This window comes from Apteryx rowi, unplaced genomic scaffold (assembly GCF_003343035.1).
Source record: "Apteryx rowi isolate R43461 unplaced genomic scaffold, aptRow1 scaffold_222, whole genome shotgun sequence".
Taxonomy (NCBI): Eukaryota; Metazoa; Chordata; class Aves; order Apterygiformes; family Apterygidae; genus Apteryx; species Apteryx rowi.
In genome coordinates, this window is record NW_020448553.1 from 818,566 (window position 1) to 839,701 (window position 21,136).

General features: G+C 38.7%; 2 protein-coding genes across 9 annotated transcripts in view; one reads left to right on the top strand and one right to left on the bottom strand.

Annotated features, from left to right (window-relative positions):
* DNAJC1 (DnaJ heat shock protein family (Hsp40) member C1) overlaps positions 1-9,131 on the top strand; it is a 77,285-nt gene extending 68,154 nt beyond the window's left edge. Inside the window, exons 12-14 of the mRNA XM_026064948.1 lie at positions 6,499-6,547; positions 7,050-7,525; positions 8,555-9,131. Coding sequence (XP_025920733.1) covers positions 6,499-6,547; positions 7,050-7,525; positions 8,555-8,623 — 594 coding nt within the window. The 3' untranslated portion in view covers positions 8,624-9,131. The remainder of the gene's footprint in view (positions 1-6,498; positions 6,548-7,049; positions 7,526-8,554) is intronic.
* A 5,625-nt stretch (positions 9,132-14,756) lies between these two features.
* MLLT10 (MLLT10, histone lysine methyltransferase DOT1L cofactor) overlaps positions 14,757-21,136 on the bottom strand; it is a 134,722-nt gene continuing 128,342 nt past the window's right edge. For 6 of the 8 annotated variants that reach the window (XM_026064952.1, XM_026064951.1, XM_026064955.1 and 3 more), the window contains 3 exons: positions 19,277-19,379; positions 18,307-18,519; positions 14,757-16,411 (listed from right to left, as the gene is read on the bottom strand). In XM_026064952.1, coding sequence (XP_025920737.1) covers positions 16,343-16,411; positions 18,307-18,519; positions 19,277-19,379 — 385 coding nt within the window. In that variant the 3' untranslated portion in view covers positions 14,757-16,342. Of the gene's footprint in view, positions 16,412-17,481; positions 17,712-18,306; positions 18,520-19,276; positions 19,380-21,136 lie in introns of all 8 variants that reach the window. The other 2 variants (XR_003253362.1, XM_026064953.1) reach the window with 2 other exon arrangements.

Genomic DNA, 21,136 nt, shown 5'->3' on the forward strand with positions numbered 1-21,136 from the left:
TAACTCCTCTTTCGTATGTGAGTCCCCATAATATTGAGTTAAAAACTTGCCACAGATTTTAACTGACAAGAGAAGCATAGAATGAAGTCTCCAGCATCAGGAGGAGTCTAGTTGCCAAGTTCTTCCTCCTTCTGTGTCCTGAGAAAAGGAGCAATCCCTCTTTTGTTTTAAATCAACTACTTGGACACTTAAGCTGGAGGGACGCTGGTGTTCTGAAATCCCAGTTTGATTTAGGCCAAGTTTGCCCTTTTTTGCAGGCCACATCTTAAACTGCCACATAATTAGACTCACAGTTGTTCTGATTTCTGTTGAGATAACTGCCTCCTCTCTGTCTGCTGTGGCGGACCTGGGAATTGCACATGGCTTCAAAGTCCATAACCGTGAGAAAACTGTACTGTTACAAGCTGCAACTGATTGGTCTAAGCAAATATGGTTAGAATTCATAACATGTCTCTTGGTTCTTCCAAGAGTCCTTAAAACACGCATTTGCTGTGTTAGCATTAAATTCAACATGTAATTTACACTGTGGAAAGACAGTAGTGTGTAACACACTTCTGGAAAAGTCGGAAAGAAACTACTAAGCAAACTGCTATAAGCAGTGCCAAAACAAAGGTGTGTCTTCTCATTTGAATATTTAGTTTCAAGCAATTTAGTAAATTGCAAAGAAGGATACTTGCCAAAAATGCAGAATGATTTGGCTTGATGTTTCAGTACTTGAAGTTTCACTGACCTGTTAAAACTGGAAGGCAGTTTTAGCAGCTTTTCAAGTCTATGAAAGGGAAGACAGTTTATAAAGCATAAATTTTGAGTCTATTACATGAAAATAAAGGAATGGGTCATTATTATCTGACTTGGGTCAAACAATTCTTGAAATAATTATGGTTGCTATGAGAAAGCCATTTAGATCTAGATTGGGAGAATAAGTCAGTGCAGCATGGTAACATTTTTGGTTGTAAGGGGAGAACTTCAAATTTGGCAGTTTCTTCTTTGCTCTTCTGGAAGGTTGGGTCTGTAAAACCTGCTGCCGAGACAGAGCCAGGAAGGAATTAAAATCCTTCTGCTTGGCTTTCCCTTATAAGCAAAATGTGGTTTTAACTCAAATTAGCCTCACAGATTCAAGAAATTCCTCTTTGCTGCATATTAGCCTCAGCTACTTACAGGCTATCTCTAAATATTCTTTTTCCATAATTCCACAGATCTTGGCTTTTTTGCACAACATAAACAGATGGAGAACATGCAGAAAAAATAACAACTGGGTGAACAGAGCACTGTTACTGAGAGAGCAAATTTCTGAAAGTTGATGCTGACACCCTTTGGCAGCTGTAGTAGATATTGACAGATACTGCTCAGGAAGCTGCTAAGAATAGTAAACAGTTTTATCAAGACCTGCAGTTTCCTCAGCGCAATAACATCATCCTTCTTTGCAATAAGGCTGTACACGTTTGGGAAGCCAAGCAGCATGGGTGATCCCTTCCCCTACTAATGGACTGTCCATCTGTGTGCTCAGAATGCAGTTGTCAAAACCCAAGAGATTTGTGCTTGTATAAATTATCTGGTGCAATCCTGATCAAATGGTACCATATTGAGAGAAGGAAGGTAGGTTATTGCCTGGCGACAGCAAAATGGCAAAGGCTTCAAAGCCCCATTTGATGTGCCAGAGCCCCAGGAAGCCAGGCTGATCATCGTGCTGCAGGACTGAGCTAAAGCAAAAGGCTCGTGGCCACTGCTGCGGGAATGGCGAGCTCATCCATCTTCTGGAGAAAGGGTCTGTTTCTGCCTGTTTAGCAGTGGTAGGGTCTCTGTACCTGATTTCATAGGGTTTTCCCCCTAGGTGTGTCACAAATCTGTGCTTTTTTTGCCTCCCCTCCCTGCAGGAGGAAAAGTCTGGTGTCTTGTTCTTGTGGCAGCAAAGCTAAGCTTTGTCTATGCTGCTTGAAAATCTTTTAAGCTGGCCCTGAATAATAATTTTTTCTCCTGTGTATCTCTGTAGCCTTGACTGTCCCATCTGAAAGAGGTGACAGGCATCACCTCAGGTAACCAGAGATTTAACACCTGGATGGTCATGATGAAGAATGTTTTTACTGCTAGGTGTCTTGTTTAGTAGAAACTAGTCTTGTGATCTGGACTAATTGTGAGTGGTATAAGAAGAAACAAGCTCTGTCTGGCTTTCATTGCAGAAATCATGCTAGTCCCACTTGCTTTCAATAAAACCTTTTGTAGCTGAAGAGCTATTGAAACTGAAGCCAGAAGGGAGTTCTCAGAAGCAAACTGCTGCTGTGGTTTCTTTCTGTATGTCCCATATTAAGAGGGTTCAGTTTCTACTTCAGTAATTTGATTGCATGCAGCCTTTTTTTATTGTCTTCCTTTGTCTAAGAAAATCTGCTTCATTGTACAATATTACTGGACTTTATTTGTGACTTCTGCTACCCTGCTGGACTACAAGGATGCCTTGGTTATTTGGGCATAGAAGCAGCAATGTTTAAAGTTGGTTCCTATAGAATAATGCAGTATGTCTGTTCAGCACTGTGAATGCCTGCAGGAATATGAGAACTGCCCTTTCTGTCCATACTGACTTAGTAGTAGTAAGTTTTAAATCAATTTCATAGTCTTGATCTTTTTATGGTGTCCCCAAACCCAGGATTTCTTAAGGACTGACTTGCCCTGAAGGCTGTGGTGAAGGCTGTTGTCAGTAATAACAGTCTGTTAGCACAACTTTTCAGAGTAAGGATAAAACTCGTAATTGAATATACATGAAAACTTTCATTTTACAGCATTATGCACTAACAATAACACCAATGGTTGGAAGAGCAATTCTACAACTACTTTATACTTTGAAGAACATTATTTCCAAGCATGTGATCTGTTACCTCATGAAAGAATAATAATCAAAGCAAGGTATGATAAGAAATGGAGTAGAGAAAGCAATGGAGCAACTTTTGCTTTTCAAAATCAGTGTTAAGAACCAGCTACTAGATATTGCTACTTATTGCTGGTGAAGAAATTTAAATTGGTATTAAGGATGTCAGAAAGTATGGAGGAATTGGCATCAGAAAAGACTGCAAGTCTGAGTGACAAGAGCAATGATTAAACTCAAATCAAATTGAAATACTGATTTCAGATGTTCCATAGATTGGATTCCTAATAATCCTTTAAAAGTTAATACTGACACGTTGTTATTCTTTCCCTGTGTCATCATCATAATGGCGATGACAACTGGAGCTGACTGACAAACAAATCTTAGGTCTAGATAAGTGATACATGGGACTCTTAAGTGAAATAAGCTAGAGTAAACATGAGCTTTACCTAGCACCTAAAAAATGACTTGCAAAATCACCCATACAAAGAAGACAGCTGTAAAAAAGTGTGAGGGAAAAGAGGAGAATAATAGATAAATCATCATGTAACCTGCAAAAGATGATAGTAAAGCTGTTAGCAAGAAGCTTGTTGAGTTGTCAAACTCACGTTAACAGGGGTGCTTAACGAAGCTTGCTCAATTCCAAAGTTGTAGATTTTCAAAATCTGAACCATACACACAGGTGTGACTTCCAGCTTACCAGATGCATGTTCAAATTGAAAGTCCGCTGAAAATAGAGATATCCTAATGCCTTCATAAGAGAAAGTATCAGAAATATTTGATGTAATAAATGCAGTAACTTACTGCAAATGCTAAGGCTGCTAACTTTACCAAATCATGATTGCTGACGTTAACCACAAGAAGATAACCTACGGTGGTGCAGACTGTTACTTCTGAACTTTTTACACATAGGGGAAAATGTGCAATACCATTAGGATCTAGGAATAAAACTAAATCCTTCACTGTTTTGGTGGGAAGGCTGTTTTAGATTCTAATTTAACTAGATTATGGCAAAATTCATATCTATTATGGGATACCTAAGATAGCCTAATTTGGGAACATCTGTCTTGTAAAGGAAACTTGAATCCAAGGTATCGACTTGTACCACTTGCAATGCAAAGCTTGTTGCATGTGTAGTCTCAGTTTGAAAGATAAAATGGTAATTGCAAACCTCTTAAAATGTCAGAGGATCAACATGCAGAAAATGGAGCAGTGTCACTGAGATAACAGCTCAGTGTATCTGTCTTTGCTTGAAATTTATTCTGCCGTGCTCAGTTCAGGGCGATCTCTTCTCTCTTTTCCTCTTTTCTTGGCTATATAAGTTGCCTGTACATCTTTTGAAGGAAGTACTTCAAAAATAGCAGAACGGTTTAGTAACAGCTGTCTGGCATACATGAACATAGGTGACACCCTGTCATATTCACAGCAGATCTGCTGCATCACTAAAGTAAGCTCTGAAGTATTTGCTGCTTGGTTGTGTGACAAGTTGTCCTCACTCTTTTCAAAATAATCTATTATAATCCAGTTTGTGTTAACATAATTTCTATTCAAGAAATGCGTAGCCGGTCACCATGGTGGAGTCTGTTCTGTTCAGCAGCCAAGGATGGGTTCTCCTCCACATTGGCCCTACAGAGACCCTCCAGTGCTAATAATGCAAATGGAACACAAAATGTTTTAATCTGGATGAATTTAGACTTTAAACTCTTCAAGGAAGATAATTTCTGTTAGTAATTACCTGTTTCAAGGGGGATCTATCCTGTTGTTTCAGAAACAGGATCATGCACATTACAGACAAAGCTAATATTTTCCGTTAAAAATATCAGTACATCTTAGTATTATGAAACTTTGTCTTCAAATGATTAAAACTTTGTCATACTGCAACAGTAGAAACTGGAATTATTCATGCCAGATGTCTACCTCTGGGTGAAGGGTTTTTTTTAAATTAGAGTTGGKATTTTTTTGTTCATTGAGTTCTCATTTAAATTTAATAATCCCAGAAGATGAGGTTTAATTTTGGGGAGATAAATTATTTTGCCTTGTTAAGTCTTACTGTCATTTTTTTAAGGAGTTCCAGCACTTTTCTTAGCAGGGTCCTATAATGTCACAGGCAGAAACTTGGAAGAGAAGAACCAAACAGAGACTAGAAAGTACCAAAGGGCTTTAACTATTGAAGTACTCTCTTATGAATCCAGTCATGGAACAAAAATGCTGAATCTTTATATATTCTTCTGCCAGAAAATAGCTGTACAACACACTGTCAGGTTCTCTATCCAGTGCTGCTCTGCGTAGAGATTAATAGTCTGTAATTGTTAACTAATTGTCAGCTAAAATGACGGTGGTCTGTGCTGTGGCTCTGAAGGTCTAAATGACTCCTATTGGGGGCAAATATGATCCCATATGGTGGAATTTCTGACTTTATAGGTGATGTATTTTTTACTTTCTCTCTGGGCAGCAGGCTGCCAAGTGTCTAATACTACAAGGATATGAACATTTAAAGTCCCGGGTTCAAATAGCGGGAAACAGGCTGCCCATCCCAGGTCGTATAGGTTCTGAAAGCGGGTTACCTGTTTCCATTTCAAATATTATGTGCCTTGGGTGCCTCAGACTACTTAATTTCAATTTCTCTCTTTTGCCCAAAGACCTCATATTCTAAAAAACTAAAATCTGGCATTCATGAAATATTTTCAATACTTAGAAATTAGAATATTTCTTTAAGTACTACATTTTAAGATGCTTTCAGCCGTAGCTGGTACTTGAATTTTGGAGTCTAGATCACTTGACATAACACAATCTTCTTTAAGTGATTAAAAGAACCTTAATTTTAAATGGAGCTTGTGTTCTTTCTTATCTGTAGGATCTATCTAGTGAGGTCTGGAAATTTGGAATGAGAGACCTCCGAATCTGGGGTGGGGAGAAAGCCTGCTTATTTCCTTGCTTCAGTAATGATGAAAATATTCAATCTGGTCCCACCTTTCTCCCAGTACACAGATTTAGGTATAAATATAGGAGTTGAAGCAGGCAGCTCTCCATCCTTTGGATCCTCATGTACAGAAAACTTTTTTCCTGAATTTTCAGGTGATCTTTGACAGTCAAAATGTTACATTTTATGCATTTCACGACTAAGTGCATTCTAGCATACTTCGTCATATTGACCTACGTGGATTATTTTGTTCTTTTGTTCAGTATTGAGAAACTCGTATCAAGACAGAACTTGCTGGTTTTCTGTTTTCCCCCTCTCCTTGTGACAATTTTTCAGGTTAGAGATTTAGGGTTTAGCAATGAAAGAATAAAATTTAAATATCAACTGTGATAGTGAATGTTATGGTGGTAGTAACAGAGATGTATAGCATTGCTTACATTATTTCAATAAGCTAAGAATATTTTAAAAGGACAAAGTCTGAAAAGTTACCGAACGGCAGTTTGGGCTTCACATGTGAACAAAACCATCAGAACATAACTTAACCTCGCGGTGTTCATAGGTGTTACAGTGTTGGTGTTGTGGGCTAAGTTGCTCATGACATCTTCAAAAGCCACAATGTTGTAATTTTTAAAATACTCTTTTTTTTTTCTTTCTTTCTTTCTTTCTTTCTTTCTTTCTTTCTTTCTTCCTCTCTCTTTTTTTTTTTTAATTTTTTTAAACACAGGTTACCATGAAAGCCAAACAGCTGAAGGACTCAGTTACGTATACACCAGGTGTGTGCTACTAAATCCTTACTGATGCTTACAACAAGCACACTGTTTGGATTATAGCTATGCAAATGCAATGCATTTTATAGCTTTCAGGGTATGCTTTGCAGAGAGCCTTGTAGGGCTTTGCCCTACCCTGCGCAAACGAAAGAGCCGGGGATGCCCTGTGGGAATGCGCCCCTCTAGCTACAGGCACCCAGGCGTCCTTCCTCAGCTCGCCTGGGCTTGGTTGCTTGGTTCTGCTGTTCTGTTCTGTTCTGTTTGCTTGTATCGGAGTGGTAATTTGCTAGTCACTTCACATATACCGGATAAGCGCATAATTGGCAAAGTTTATTGCTTCATAACCAGTATCTTGATTTCTGGGTAAACATTTTCCTTAAGCTCTTAAGCCATATGAGCTTTGCCTTCTCTCTGTACTATTCTGGCTATCTTTTATTTGCAGGCAGTTCCCTTTTTGTTTGTGGTTTGTTTTTACTGTTTTTAGTAAGTACAATAATATTTCTAACAGGTATCATTAGGCTCTCTGAGCTTAAAAGCCTGGCCCAGAATTCCAAGAATGTCAAAGTCAACATGAATTTGCCAGACCACATAATCACRCAGCGAGAAAGAGAGGAGGAGGAAGAGGAGGAGGAGGGAAACGACGATCATATCCCAGAGCAGATGGGGGTCCAGACGGATCACGTGGAGACCAGTGAAACTAGGCATCGCAAGCGGAAAATTATCAAAGGACCTGAAATGATTCTAGCAGCAGTGAAAGAGGTATCGGAAGAGAAGGGCAGAGGAAGACGCCAGAGGGACTTTGATAACACAGAACAAGAGGAAGACAGTGATGATGAGAGCAGAAGAAAAGAGAAAAGCCGTGCCTCAGAAGAATTGTGGACTCAAAATCAACAGAAACTACTTGAAATGGCCCTGCAGCAGTATCCAAAGGGAACGTCAGATCGCTGGGATAAAATAGCAAAATGTGTTCCTGGAAAAAGTAAGGTACAGTCACTGTTTTGCTTGAATTCTAGTGTAAACCAAGGAGAAAGATATTTCCTGCCAATTAATGATTACCTTAAGAACTGAGGGTCCATGCAGAAAGATGAGGTCTTTAGCTTGTAACTGTCAGCCAAAACATAACCTAAAGAACATTATTGTCATATTTACTGTTTTTTTTTTTAATATTTTCATTTAATTCAATTTGTTTGCTATATTATAGAAAAAATTGAAATACTTGGTGTTTCACTTAAAATACCTGTAGGACAAATTAGATTTTAAACAAATTTTAATTCCCAGTAACCAAATGTTGGTGACCTGCTTTGCTTTCATTTTTACAATACCTTTCTCAACCCATCTCAATAAACAAAGCGAGTAATCCAGCTGCAAGTGTAAAATGCTCGGTAATCTATCTCATACTCTGTTGGTAAGTATTGTCTTTTCAAAGCAACATTCATTATCGTTGATAGAGTTGGTCTGTGTTAGATTCCATAGTAGTTGTGGTAGTTTAGTTTGCTTGCTTCAGTCATTGTAGCTGCAGAAAATCCTGATTTTATTTGTGTCAAAAATGCAGTGCGAGGGAGCAGGAAACGTGGGCAGGGATCCAAGTAGTTCTCTGGCTCTGAAACTCCTCAAGGCTATTTGGTGTAGGTAGGTGCCAGGTGAGAACGGTGCTAAAGGCTGGTGTTTGACAGGGTGAGAGGGTCTGCAGTGTGGCTTCTACCAGAGTAACTACTCTGAATTAGATATTACAATACAATTATTGAATAATTGTTTTTTCCAGTCATTATAGAGAAGTACTGGGCAACTGTTTTCCTGGTTTTGTGTGCTCTTTAGAGAGAGAAATTATCCATTACCTTAGAAATTATCCATAGATGTAAATTCTCCTTCTGAAATTCAGTGCATGAATAACTTAAAAAAAAAAAAAAAAAAAAAAAAAAGCCTATCTTTCCTTCTATAATGAGGTAGCATATATCGAGTTAAAACAATATAAATGTATCAAATTTTAATTAACACTTCTGTTTTTCCTTTTAGGAGGAGTGTATAGCAAGATACAAGTTGCTTGTTGAACTGGTACAAAAGAAAAAAATGGCTAAAACCTGAATGTTCTGAACAGAGGAGATTTAGCTTGTTGTTGTCAGCATGAGATTTTAAATCTCATATGCAGGAAACTGCATTTTTGTACCTCGCTATTTCTATACGTCATGTGCCTTAGTAAAAGAAATTATCAATAAATCTTATGGCATCTTACTTAACTCCTTTGTGTGTTAAAGAATGAAGGTGTATTTTTGTGTTGGAGAGCTGCTTATACAGGTGTGTGATAACAATGTCTGAAGAACTAGTGAACTTTCAAGAAACCCGCACTCATTATTGCATACTGGAACTGATAGGTCTGCAGCTAGTAAACATACAGCTATAAAGAATTTTAAATGTTGTTTTGAAAGACAGAGAATTGATCTGAAAATATAAGCAGGCATGAGATTAATGGAACTCCAGTTTTTTTTTCCTTTCTTCCAGAGATAAATACAAGACAACATGCTTATATGCATATATCTGCTGCTACATAAAATGTCTATCAATTTTAATAATATTTTGAAATAAGCAGTATTTCTCATCTTAACTTTCATATTCATTTATATGCACCTGCAATGCAATTTCTTTCACCTGCCTTGCAGACTAATACACAATGATATTAAGTAGTGCTGTTATTTGGTAAAGTTGGAATGGGTGAGAATATAGAAGGCCTTTAATTAGGAAGTATTTGAACATATGCACTTATTTCATGACCGTGTTTTAAGTAAAGAATTGGACTTAAAAACTAACATCATTATGCTAAGATTTCTCATATTTTGTTTTTCCTGAACGCTGGATTTAATATAGTTTGATTTTTATATTGGAACTGATATAATGGTTATTGTTCATCACTTGCTATTGTATTTTTCATCATTTTGGAAAAGTTATACAGAGCTTAAGTACTGGAATAAGAGGTACTTGATGGGCTTTAAATGTCAATAAATCAGAGCAGTGATACAGTCTTTTGAAAAAATATTAAGGGCTTACTTTTTTTTAAGAGTGATTTAACATTCAAATTCTGATTTTGTTTTAATATGAAAATGAAAAATCAGAAGACCACATATCTATAAACTCAAAATTGGAGCTAGGCAGAAAACCTCCACTAACATTCTGCCGCTGGTAATTTTCTCCAGTAACTTTCTGCCTCGTGTGTTGCTTTTGACAGATCAACATTTCACTAGATTTCACCCCCTTTCTGTGGAACTTTAAAGCAGGAGTATTTAGGTCAGATGAGCGTGCTCCATATTTGCTCATTGCCAAGTGGAACACTTTTTTTTTTTTTTTTTTTTTTTCTTACATAAATTAATCTTGGTCTGTAAAAATAATGAAATTATGAACATTTAGTAAACACTAATATGTTTAAATTTTGTTTCACAGGAAATTTCAAATGTTAACTGCACTGGAAACTAAACATATCCAGCAGCTGCGCTATGATCGGTGTGTGCTGACTGGTCAAATGGGGTAGTTCTGTGCTACAAACGCAGCTACGAAAGAGCAGCCTGAGGTGGGGTCACGTGAAGTATTTTCAAAAGATAAAAGGAAATCTTAACTTCCAGTAGGCAGTGATCATCTGGGAGACTTGAAGGTAAATGACTGTCACTGTGTAAAGCAAGGTAATTGAAATGGCTTCAGAGAAAAGCTACTAAGATGGTTAGATGAACTGGGGAAAATTAACTTGGTAGAGCACTGATAGCGTTGGGATTGAAGCCTTAAACTATGGCAGTGCTGTCACAAGAGCAAATGGAGATAGAGTGTTACTGAAAAAAAYAGCCTGGTAATTAGAATATTTCTGCTCTAAGGGGTAAGTTCTGACACAGTCTACAAAAAGGTAGAGAAGTGGAAACTAGAGGATGGTAGATCGTCAAGGGAGCTGCARCAGTTTACAAAGGTGTCTGTAGTTGTTTGTAAATGCAGGAGCGGGGCTCGGTGGCCATTTATTCTTGGTTATATGTTTCTGTAGAGTTTTTCTGAATCCAGATCTGACTCTCATCCTGGTTCTGCTTAGCTGGTCTGAGATGGTATTTTACACTCAATTTTGTTGTAAAATATTTACTTATGACTGTTATTTTTCAAATGAAAATCAAAATTTGAAATACCTTAGGCCTTAGAGTATTTCAGGTAATCTTTTTCAAAATATACCTTCATCTTCCAAAAGGGAGTGATGCTATATCTAAGTGTCTGTCTCAATTGGTGAGACCCTCTTTAATGGTCTGAGGATGTGAACTCCTTAGATGAAATGGGATGTATTCAATAAGGCAAACAGGAATAATTATTAGCTACACTAATAGGAGCTGGCAAGTAACTGGTGAAGTAGTAGCTCTGCAAGAAAAGTATTTATATTGTTTGTAGTCCTCTATAATGTGTAAGTAAGTAAGTTGGTGATATCTTGCTGTTTCAGCAAAGGCAAATAACAGGACAGCATAGCCTGTGAGAGACAAAAAGTAATCTTTCCTTTCTACTCGGGATTTACAAGGCTTCACCTGGAATAGTGTCTTCAGTCTGGGGTATTACACTGTGGGGAAGAGCTAGACCACTCAGAGAAAGCAAAGAAAGAGAATGATGCAGAGCCTACAAGGCATGAGTTACTATGAAAGACAGAGGAATTGTTGGTGTATACTCTATACTAGAAAAGGAGAGACAAAGCTTGAAGTATGTAGGAGGGGAGGTTTGCACTTTTGTGATCTCTCTGATACAATTAATACATAATAATTGTTTCATGTCATGGTTGTCATGTATAATAACAGGCTTAATTTGGAGCAAGAAAGAGTTAAGTCAGATACTGGGGAAAAAATCCAGTGGTAAACGTAGTAAGGACTTGGGGAGGGCTTTGAAGCCTTTGAAATTGGAGAGATTTAAAAGCACATTAGAACATCTGCTTAAGTCTCATGCGCGTGTGCAGGTGATGCATGCCCAACACCTTCATCTTCTCTTAGCCCTAGAATTTAAGGAAGAAGGAAGAGCACCACTTACTTACTTACTTACTGGTAAGAAACTTTTTACTGCTTTGTTTGTGTGAACATCCATGCTGAGGAGCTTCAGGTAGTACTCCTGGCAGCTACAGTTTATCTATCTGTCTATCTGAAGGAAGGGCCTTAAGGGTGAACAAAGACTGTATGTATCACTATGTTACACCCTGCTTAAGAGCAGTGCTCAGAGATACTAGTCTTGGAGGGCTCCTTCACGTAAAAGCTTAGGTATGTCCAGGCCCCATCCAGCCTTGCTTCCCTCTTGGCTTCTCAAGCTCCAAAGGAGCTGGCCCAACCTAAGCTTTAACTTCTGCCACCGGTTGGGGTGGCAGGGAAGGTGGTTTGGTTAAGACTCCAGATCTTCCAGGGAGGCCTCTCCCATCCTCTCCTAGGGGTGCTGGGTTTTGGAGATGATGAGCCAAACAAACAGCCCTTTTGGCAATGGCTTTAGTCTGTGTTTGCTGAGGTGGGATCTGATTTGCTCTCTAGAGAAATGTTAAACAATAGCCAGTGTCTAGGAGAATAGCTGGGATTTTTTTACTTGGCATACTGGTATCCAACACCACAACTACCGTTTTCACAAAACTTTCTGTCCATGAAAACCATGGTCAGTCTGTGCTTGAGATTTAAGTGACTTCTTGCAACTTCAGTACTAGCACAGCTTTTCGTTAAGTAAGTAATACAAATACTTGCCTGCTGGCAAAAAGTATTCTTTCTCCTTCCTGGGCATTTGAGAGCCAATGCGCAATGTGTCCTCTGCACTATAAATTTGTGCATGAAAAGCTTTCAGTGCTACAGGGTTTGTGATGTAGCACCCACACTGCGAACTGCAAATAAGTATAGAAAGCGTGCCAATTACAAGTCTGTTCTAAGTCGATTTTGAGCATCTTCTGCCTGCCCCTGTGGATGGGATAGGTAAGTCACGATGGCAAGGGGCACTTGGGGTAAACTTAGCTAGAGAGAGCAGTATTACCCTACCAAGGTGATGCTGCAGTCTAAATACTTCTTTTACACTTTTTATATAGGTATGTTGTAAAGTAACAACAACCATAGTTGAATGAGTGGCATATGATTGAGCCATTGTAAGGGTTAAGATCGCTCTAACGTAGTTTTGCTTAGTTCTAGCAGAGAGCATAACAGATGCTCATCTACAATGGCTTGTACATGTATGTGTTTGGACTACATCATCCTCAACTTTATGGCTGACAATACATGAAATAAATTATTAAATGCTATTGTGTTTTAGGACAAGATTTTGCAATATGATCTCTTTATTGAGAGGATATGAGGCTCTGAAAGCAATAAAAGAAACACCGTTTAATTTAAAAGCTCTCTTAAGGAGGACCCAACAGTGAGATTTAAGCGTAGCTTATGAAAAATGGGCCACAAAATCAGACACCGCAAAGTATCACACAAATCATATTGCTGAAATATTAGCTTCTATTAACACAGTTTTAATGGCTCCATGAAGCTGACAAAGGCCCAGAGCCTGCTTTGAGATGCACAGAGGCTGTCACTCCAGCATTCAGTCCACAAGTGGGCTCCCCTAAGCTGCAAGGTGTGCTAGTCAGTGTTGTCAGTAAAGCTGGATTTCAGTGAAATGCAGTGAAAAGTTCAAGTGAGTGTTACCTTGGACCACTGCGCCTTTGCTCTTTGCTGCTGTCATGCCACTGAAGCCTGAGTGGTTCCTGAAACAGTTTGAGGGTGGCCCAGTAGCAGCAACTTGGCTGCCAGGGACCTGTGTGGCAGCTGATGCTGCTTTGGCAGCAGAGGAATTCCACAGGGGCTGCAGCATCAGCTTCTACTGAACTGGTGCCAGAGCAGCCAGAGCCCATCATCTTTGATGTCAGGATCTGCAAAATCATTGGAAGAAGGTTGCTTTCTACTTCATCTGGCCCTCACATGAACTTGGCTTTGATGTGGTGTTTCTTTAAAGGACTAGTGAATTGGATTTTAAATCCAATTTTAAATGTCAGAACTATCATTACTTTTCATTATTTCCCTGCTGTTGACTGTTGGTCCATCAGGACTATGAGTACTGTAAGACCTCCATCACTAGCCTGGGCTTCTGGCACCAATCTCTAACCAGTTAAATCTTAAGAGTGGCAATCCTCAGCAATCTCACTATTTCCAGCTTTGCTCCTTTCATGCTTCTCTGCTTCTTAGCAGGAAAGATACTGGAATTTTGGCAATCCCTCTCAGATAAGAAAATGCAGAAGGCCCTACAAGGCTTACTGCTGTTACCGACTGTTGTGTTACTGCTCTAATAGGAGCAAGATGACTTAGTGGTATCCACTGTCTACCTGGCAAAGCTTCTGGGTTCTGCTTAGGCCCCTGAATAAAGCAGCAGTCTGCATTGCACAACTCATAGGGAAGTGACACTCCAGGTCCCTATAGCGAAGCCTCACAGGTGAGTTGGTGGACGATCAAATTGGGCTTCTCCCCCCCCCCATCAACAGGTCAAGCAGTGTGAAGTATAAATCAAGGGGCCCACTATATATATACTATATACTCTGCCTTCCTGCTATCGACTGTGACTAACAAAGCAAGCAGTAAGTAAGCAGCAAGCAGCCCTTGTCTACCAAAACCCGTATTGTCACAAGACTCAAAATTTTACTTTCAGGTGACAGTCAGAGAAGGGTTAAGTTTAGCCATGCTGTTTCCTCCTTGCTCCCTGGGAAATGAAAGTCCAGGAGCTTAGCTCTGTGTTTACCAACACCTCCATGGACAAGGAACAAAATTTGTGGGAAAAGAAATATTGAGCTCATTTTATAGAAAGTACAATAAAGAAAAAGATTACAGCAACATCCCAAGGTCAAGATCACTTTAACCTAGGCACTGCATCAAGACAGAGCGCACATCAAGTTATTTCAGAATGAATTTGGTCTATTAGAGCAACAGCCCACCCCCCTCCTGCAAGTTCAGAGGAATTTGTCTTTCAAGCTTGAAAACAAGAAATTCTGACTCAGACTATGGAACAGGACAGCTGTTGGATACTGACAGTCAGGTAAACAAAAATGCCTTCGCATAAGTAGTGCAGCTGCATCAACGTCTCTTGCAAGCAAAAATTAAAATGAGAAACATTTTTAAAAGCTGTTGTAATAAATTTTAGTGGTAATGTGCAACTATTAAAACTGTCATGTAACATTAACAGAAATATTGATTTTTCATACAACAGTCATGTTCACACAACAGAATACAACTATAAACATTAAAGTTTTATTAACAAAAGCTTTGTACATATCTTTTCATACACTTGGAATTTTACATCTAGTCAAAATAACAGCACATTTTCATTTTACCATTTGTACAAATTGTTACAGAATATTCACCAGTGGGTTGAGTAAGTAAAATAAGCCACTGATTTACTTTTGTAAAGTATCTACAAAAGTGATTTGTGACATTTTTAAAAAATTTCCCAGAACATATAAAAATAAATTATTTTTCCTTTTTCAATTAAATCTACTAATTAGAAATATTACAAATCAAAATATCAATGTTTTCTTATGAATTCTTCACAATACAAAACAGATTCACAAAACTTTATTTACAGAAATGAGGTAAGAACTGTGCAATGTTTAACTAAGAAACATATTGCAGAATTAACATGTTCTTCCAAATAAGTACACAGTGGAGGTCTAATTACAGCTGGGTCTTTTCCTCTAATAATTCCCACCTTAATATTGATAAGTGGTCATTGCCCCAATTTAAACAATACTTTACCACACTGCATAGTCACGCCATGAAATCAGCTACTGTAGGTGGAAGTGTTCTAACACAAGTTCACCCGTTTCAACCACTGATAAATTTTAGTGGGAAATATTAACTCACTTTTTTGGTAATTTATTAGTGAAAAGTGACCCAGGTAATCTGCCTGAGCTGTCTAGAGTGGTATAAACACTTCTAGTAAAGGCAGAACAACAAGGCTGCTGGTGCAACACTGAATATTCCTGCTGCTAACAAGGACACATCTAGTGCATGATCAGCTGTTTGCAGCCATTCCAATGAAACGGAGGTAGCAACAGGCACTTGGTTTAGGCCAAACACTGCACATACTTTTCCAGTGTGGCCTTCTCATCTGGTAAGAAAACATTTCCATTTGAACCAAACCGGTTTCTTTAAAAACCTCAGAACTCTAAAACCTACATCAAAATTAATAAACTTTGGATTCCATACTGTAGTTCTTATTCAGGAAAAACTTGCACTATGTATCAACAGGAATTTAAAAGGAATAAAAAGTTCAAAAGTGGATTCTCTTATGAGTCAGATTTCAAAATACATGTGTAAAAAAGAACAACAAATAGCAAATCCAGACTGCCATTACAAGCTTAGTCTAAAAGGATATATTGCAACTGCAGCAGATCAGACTGGTTGGGGAAGGGGGTGGGGGTTGTTTTTAAAACTACTGCTCTGAAACCAAAGTAACCCATGACTGCAGACAGTTTACTAGCCTTTGAATTTATAATAAGATTAGTACTCAAGAATCAAGCATATATATTCTTCTATGTTCAAATTTGTACTTAGTACCATCATATTGACAAAATAATTACGGTTTGCAAAATTTTATCTTTTCACAGTCTGAAACATGAAAAAGTACTTCCATTTTAGTGCAACAAGTAAGTAAATCAAAGCCTACCAAGAATATCCTTATTGAAGCCTATTAACCTTTTGCTGTGCAGTAAGAGTTCCTTGTTGCATTTCTTCATATCTGCAGAAAGGAAGACTGCAGTTAGCATTCAGATGAAGTGCTGTAACAGCAGGACATGCAGGTCTCAAGTATCATTCAAATGTCAACTCTTCTCTGATGCAACTGGTCCAGTTTTATCATTAAGCCTCTGTGTAAGAGAAAATACTTCTAAAAATCAGATTATAAAATACAGAGCTAAGTAAAATTAAATTCATGCAAATGACAAAGCAGAGTTGAAATACACTGTGGACAAAACAGCAGATGAGATAAAATTAATACAGCTATCTAATCAGTAAATAAATTATTCTTGCATTGTAAAGAATAATCTTGTGTCATAGAACCAAAAGTGGAAAAGGAAAGAATAATTAAAGGAGTAGGACTACACTGAAATAACTCCTATTTAATTAGGCTTTCACAGCCTATGAAACAGCATTATGAAACACAAACTTTGCTTCCACTTTCATCCCAACAAGAGTTTCTGTTCCTGTCTGTTGGTCTCCCCCTGGATCCACTTGTTAGCCTAGAAAATACCAGGTGATCTCTGCTACTTTTTACCCACTGGAGAGGGGTTGATGAAACAGAAGATTTTCACTACATCCAAACACAAAAAACATACAAACAACAATGCACCCTTATTTCCAATTGGAAAGGGGATAAAAACAAAATATTCTTTTTTTTTGGGGGGGGGGGAATAATTGCAATTAAAAACATTTATTTCTAAGTTTTTTGTTTGGAAAATATTCAAGACTTCCTTGAATTCTTTCCACCTGTTACAAGAAAAAAAATAAAATTGCAACAATGCATCTGGTGGTGGTTGTACTAGTGCTGCCCCATCAGGCTGTCCAGACCTAGTAATAGCCATTTGTAAAAATCCCAAATAAACAGATCTGTCACATATAAAACTTTATTACTTTTTAGAAAATTAGGGGAGATCCATACTAGAACAAATACTTTGCATTTCTAAATGGGGGTCACAAAGCACTGAGCAAACTCCTCTGATACAGCCCTTCCGCTCTTCCACTCACCAGAAAAGAATGTGATCTTACTGGATCCTGTAGGACAGTTTGCAGTATCACAGCAATGGACCAGATTAGAAAATGACAATAACCACACACACACACACACACACACACACACAAAGCCTAGTAAAAGTACATGCTCGTATCTCTGAATAGAAGGGAGAGGTCTGCAGGGAAACTGTCTTGAAAATTCATAAGCTACACTGGGTGTCTCACCTTATATTTGGGGCAATGCCATCAAACTACTGCAAAGCCCAGCTGCCTGAGCTCCTCTCCACCACTGTGGCTCTAGTGCCAGCAGTGCCCCTAAGGCAGCTGCAACGTTGGGGGTTGGAAGCAGAGGGGGGCCCAACACTTGATCCCAAACTCTTCCCATCCGTTGTTGCAGAAAAACTTCCCTTTTCTCACTGCTGTTGCCACTTCATGTCTTCTCCAAGGACTCTTATCTGTCCAGGAAAAGTTTTACTACTATATTAAGCAAGGGAAGAGTTGCTCAACCTCCCAATATACATCCTCACCTTCCCACACCAGAATCTAAATCCATATAATGCATTCTCCTAATACATACTTCACCTTCCCAGCTGTGGGCTCCTCATCTCTCAAGCCATCAAATGGTCAGCTGCTATACAGCAACTGAGCTTTGGAGCTCCACAGTGCCTGGCCAGGACAAACTCTTCAAGTCAGGCGATAAAGGAAAAAAAATTGACCAGCGGACCCAGACTTGGGGAAGGTGGGCTGAGGAAGACCAGAATCACAGTTTGGTAAGATATGTAAGAGAAGGGCAAGGGCCACTGGATTGAAGTTCTGATCCAAGGAAGCAGGAGTGTGTAGCAGAGCGGACAGCTATAAGGGAGTGCAAGTTCACCGGGTTCTGGACTTCAGTAACTGTTGCTGAAGCCTTAAACAAAAAGCAAAACATACCCACACCAGAATAAAAAAATACCACCCTTGAGTTGTGAATACATGCACATAACTTGCTGCTTATCTTTTAATTACCTCATGAAGAGACTGCATTAAAAATGAGGTGAGAAATATACTTACTGTCACCTTCTGAGCTGCATTATCTCCATGAATTGTAAGGAATGGGTTGGTAGTAGCTGCATTAAGCGGTGATGCCTGTGTGCCTGAAAGCAAGTTGTTTATGGGTATCTGTGCTCCTCCAGTAATCTGCAATTGCTGTACTTCAGACTGATGGTGTTGATGGTGATGGTGCTGTTGCTGTACTAACTGATATAAAAGGGCTTGATGTTGTTCCTTGAGTAAGGTGAGGGAGAAAAAGTAATCAGGAATTAGTTAATGAATAATAGATCCTCCCTGGGTTCCTGCTTGCCCAGATCTTTAGCCAGGACAAGCACTAACTTAATGCCAGTTAATTTAGATTACACTCATGAAATTCCACAAGACTGAGGGCAAGGAAAGAAAGTGCCTGTTACATTTCCTGAAATCAGCAGCTTAGCAGAAGTTCAAGCAAGTTTGCTGGCTTTGCCAAGCCCCTGTCAGAAGAAACATATCTGAGAAGAATATCAAATCATGTTTGTCAAAGTACTAAAACTATGCAATTAACAACACAGATAGTTAAAACAGCTGCCAAGTGGCATATATGAATACTGTAGGGCAGAGTAGAGCCAGCTCATGATATAAGTCTCAAATCTTCTTCTGTTATAATCTTAGTGGAACCAGGGAATAGCTTAGGATATTGTCAGAATCAATACACATTCCCAAATTCTACCGCCCGCGGTTGATGTTGAGAGAGACAAGCCACCATGTCCACAGAGGGGACAAATGGGACTGAAGGCGCTAGGCAGCAGTTCACAGCAATGCACTCGGCCCAATGGCGCACTGTAATTTAGCATGACTGTATCATCCAAAAAACACTGAAACCCGTCAAAACTTAAAAGATTTTCAAAAGCAGTTATATGTTAAACATCTCTAATATTTATATTGTGCTGAGGAGTCTGTCAATACCTTAGAATATGTTAAAAGTAATAAATTGTAATTAACTAAAACTTACTGATGTGAGTTGCTGAGTACTTAGTAATTGCTGAAATTGCTGGTGCTGTTGATGGAGTAGAAGCTGTCTCTGTTGGTCAGGAAGTAATCCTAGTCCCGAGGCACTGCAGGGTTTGACAGGACAATACTGTAGTTTATATGAAAGTATGGGAACTTTTTACTTCAGCTTTCCATTGAAAAAAAGATGTGTATAAATACATAGTTCCTGTTTAGCATTTTGAGTGTATGCTGTCAGACATGAAATAAAGAGCCTCTCTGGTCATTTACATTTTTGTTGATACACACGTAGACATTGTCAGTCTCCCTCCCCCTCCACACCCCCCCAAGTCCTGTTGATACACTTTTTCATTTATTTTGAGCAACAGCAACATCTAGCCTGCAACTTAAGTTCTCTACCTATGTATTATTTTAAAGTCAGATAATGATGGTAATGTCTAAATCCATTTTTCACATGAAACTGCCTGAACAGATTCTGAAGCTCGGAAAGTTACCAAAAGTAGCAATTTACAGTGACATCTGGGAATTCTTTTAATTATAGAGCAGTATAAAAAGGTTTGAAAGTAGAGCTGTGACTTTCCATCACCTTAGGAGTAGTACTGATTTAAACCAGCTCCAAACTCATCCACCACCGTGTGATCTAACCATGTTCAGAGAGCTCATAATAGCACAGTAGGAAACTTGCATGCCTGCCTGTGCCAACTTAACCCTCCTACTTAGGCAATTCAAAAATCAGGAATTTAATATTAAAGAAATAGTCAGCTATTTGAAACTGAAACAGCACTGAACTCGAGAGTGGCAGGAGTAAACACTGTTCCACGCAGTTTCAGGAACAACAGTCTCAACCAGTGGAAACTACTTTTATGCTTATTTCCCCTTATTTTTTCTTCATCCAAAGTCATGTCAGGGCCTTTCCACAGCACAATTCCAATAACAGAAAGGTTTTCTTATGTCTTTCACAGAAAAGAGTTTGTAATGGAGGAAACAGTATAAGGAACATACATCTCATTACTAAGATTGTATTAACACTAATTAGAATTAATGCTTGCTTGGCCTGAACTTTTTTCCCCTGAATATACAGCTAAAAATATTGAAATCTCATAGAAAAAGGAGGTCATCCTGAAACACCTCAAAAGGAAGGGGAACCAGTGAATCATCTGGGTAAGCTTTATAAAGCAAGATAATTGTGGGAAAAATGCACTAAAATTAATATTGTTGAGGGAGCAATGGAGCAAGAGATCGTGCAAGAGAGAAACAGAGACAGGGAAATACCAACAGGTAGGCAGCAGGAACGTGCAGCAGCACAGAACGGGGAATCACTGGAGGACCCCAGGCAGGACGATAATAGTTAGAATGAGAGCAACAAACGGGACTAGCCGTAACACCCTGCATGAGCGGCAGTAGTGTCTTACTGGGCTACACACTCAAAGGTTACAGCAGTTAAGATGGACAGAAGAATAAACACAAGAACTTCAGCAATATAAGCAGAACCAAAATCATATGAGAAAACAGAAGTGCTTGGACATGACCAATATATTTTGACATTACCTCAAAGTGGAAAGCAATATAAAACTGGTTAGTATTACCGATACTAACCGAGTATTTTTCATTATAAAGGACTCCTCCTCACACTGCTGGGGAGAGTAACTCGAAGTTCTAGTGTTTTCAGCAGACTCCGATACTCAAGAAAGGAGACATGTTTTCACTATGGAAATGTCTTTTGTTTAGCCTAGGAAATTTTTATTTTCCCTATGTGACATAAACCAAGAAAAATATAACCTCCTCAGTAAAAATAAAACAGCACACCAAAACAGCAGTACACTTGAAAGTATCAGGTTTATAAGCCTAGTGAAGCCATACTAGA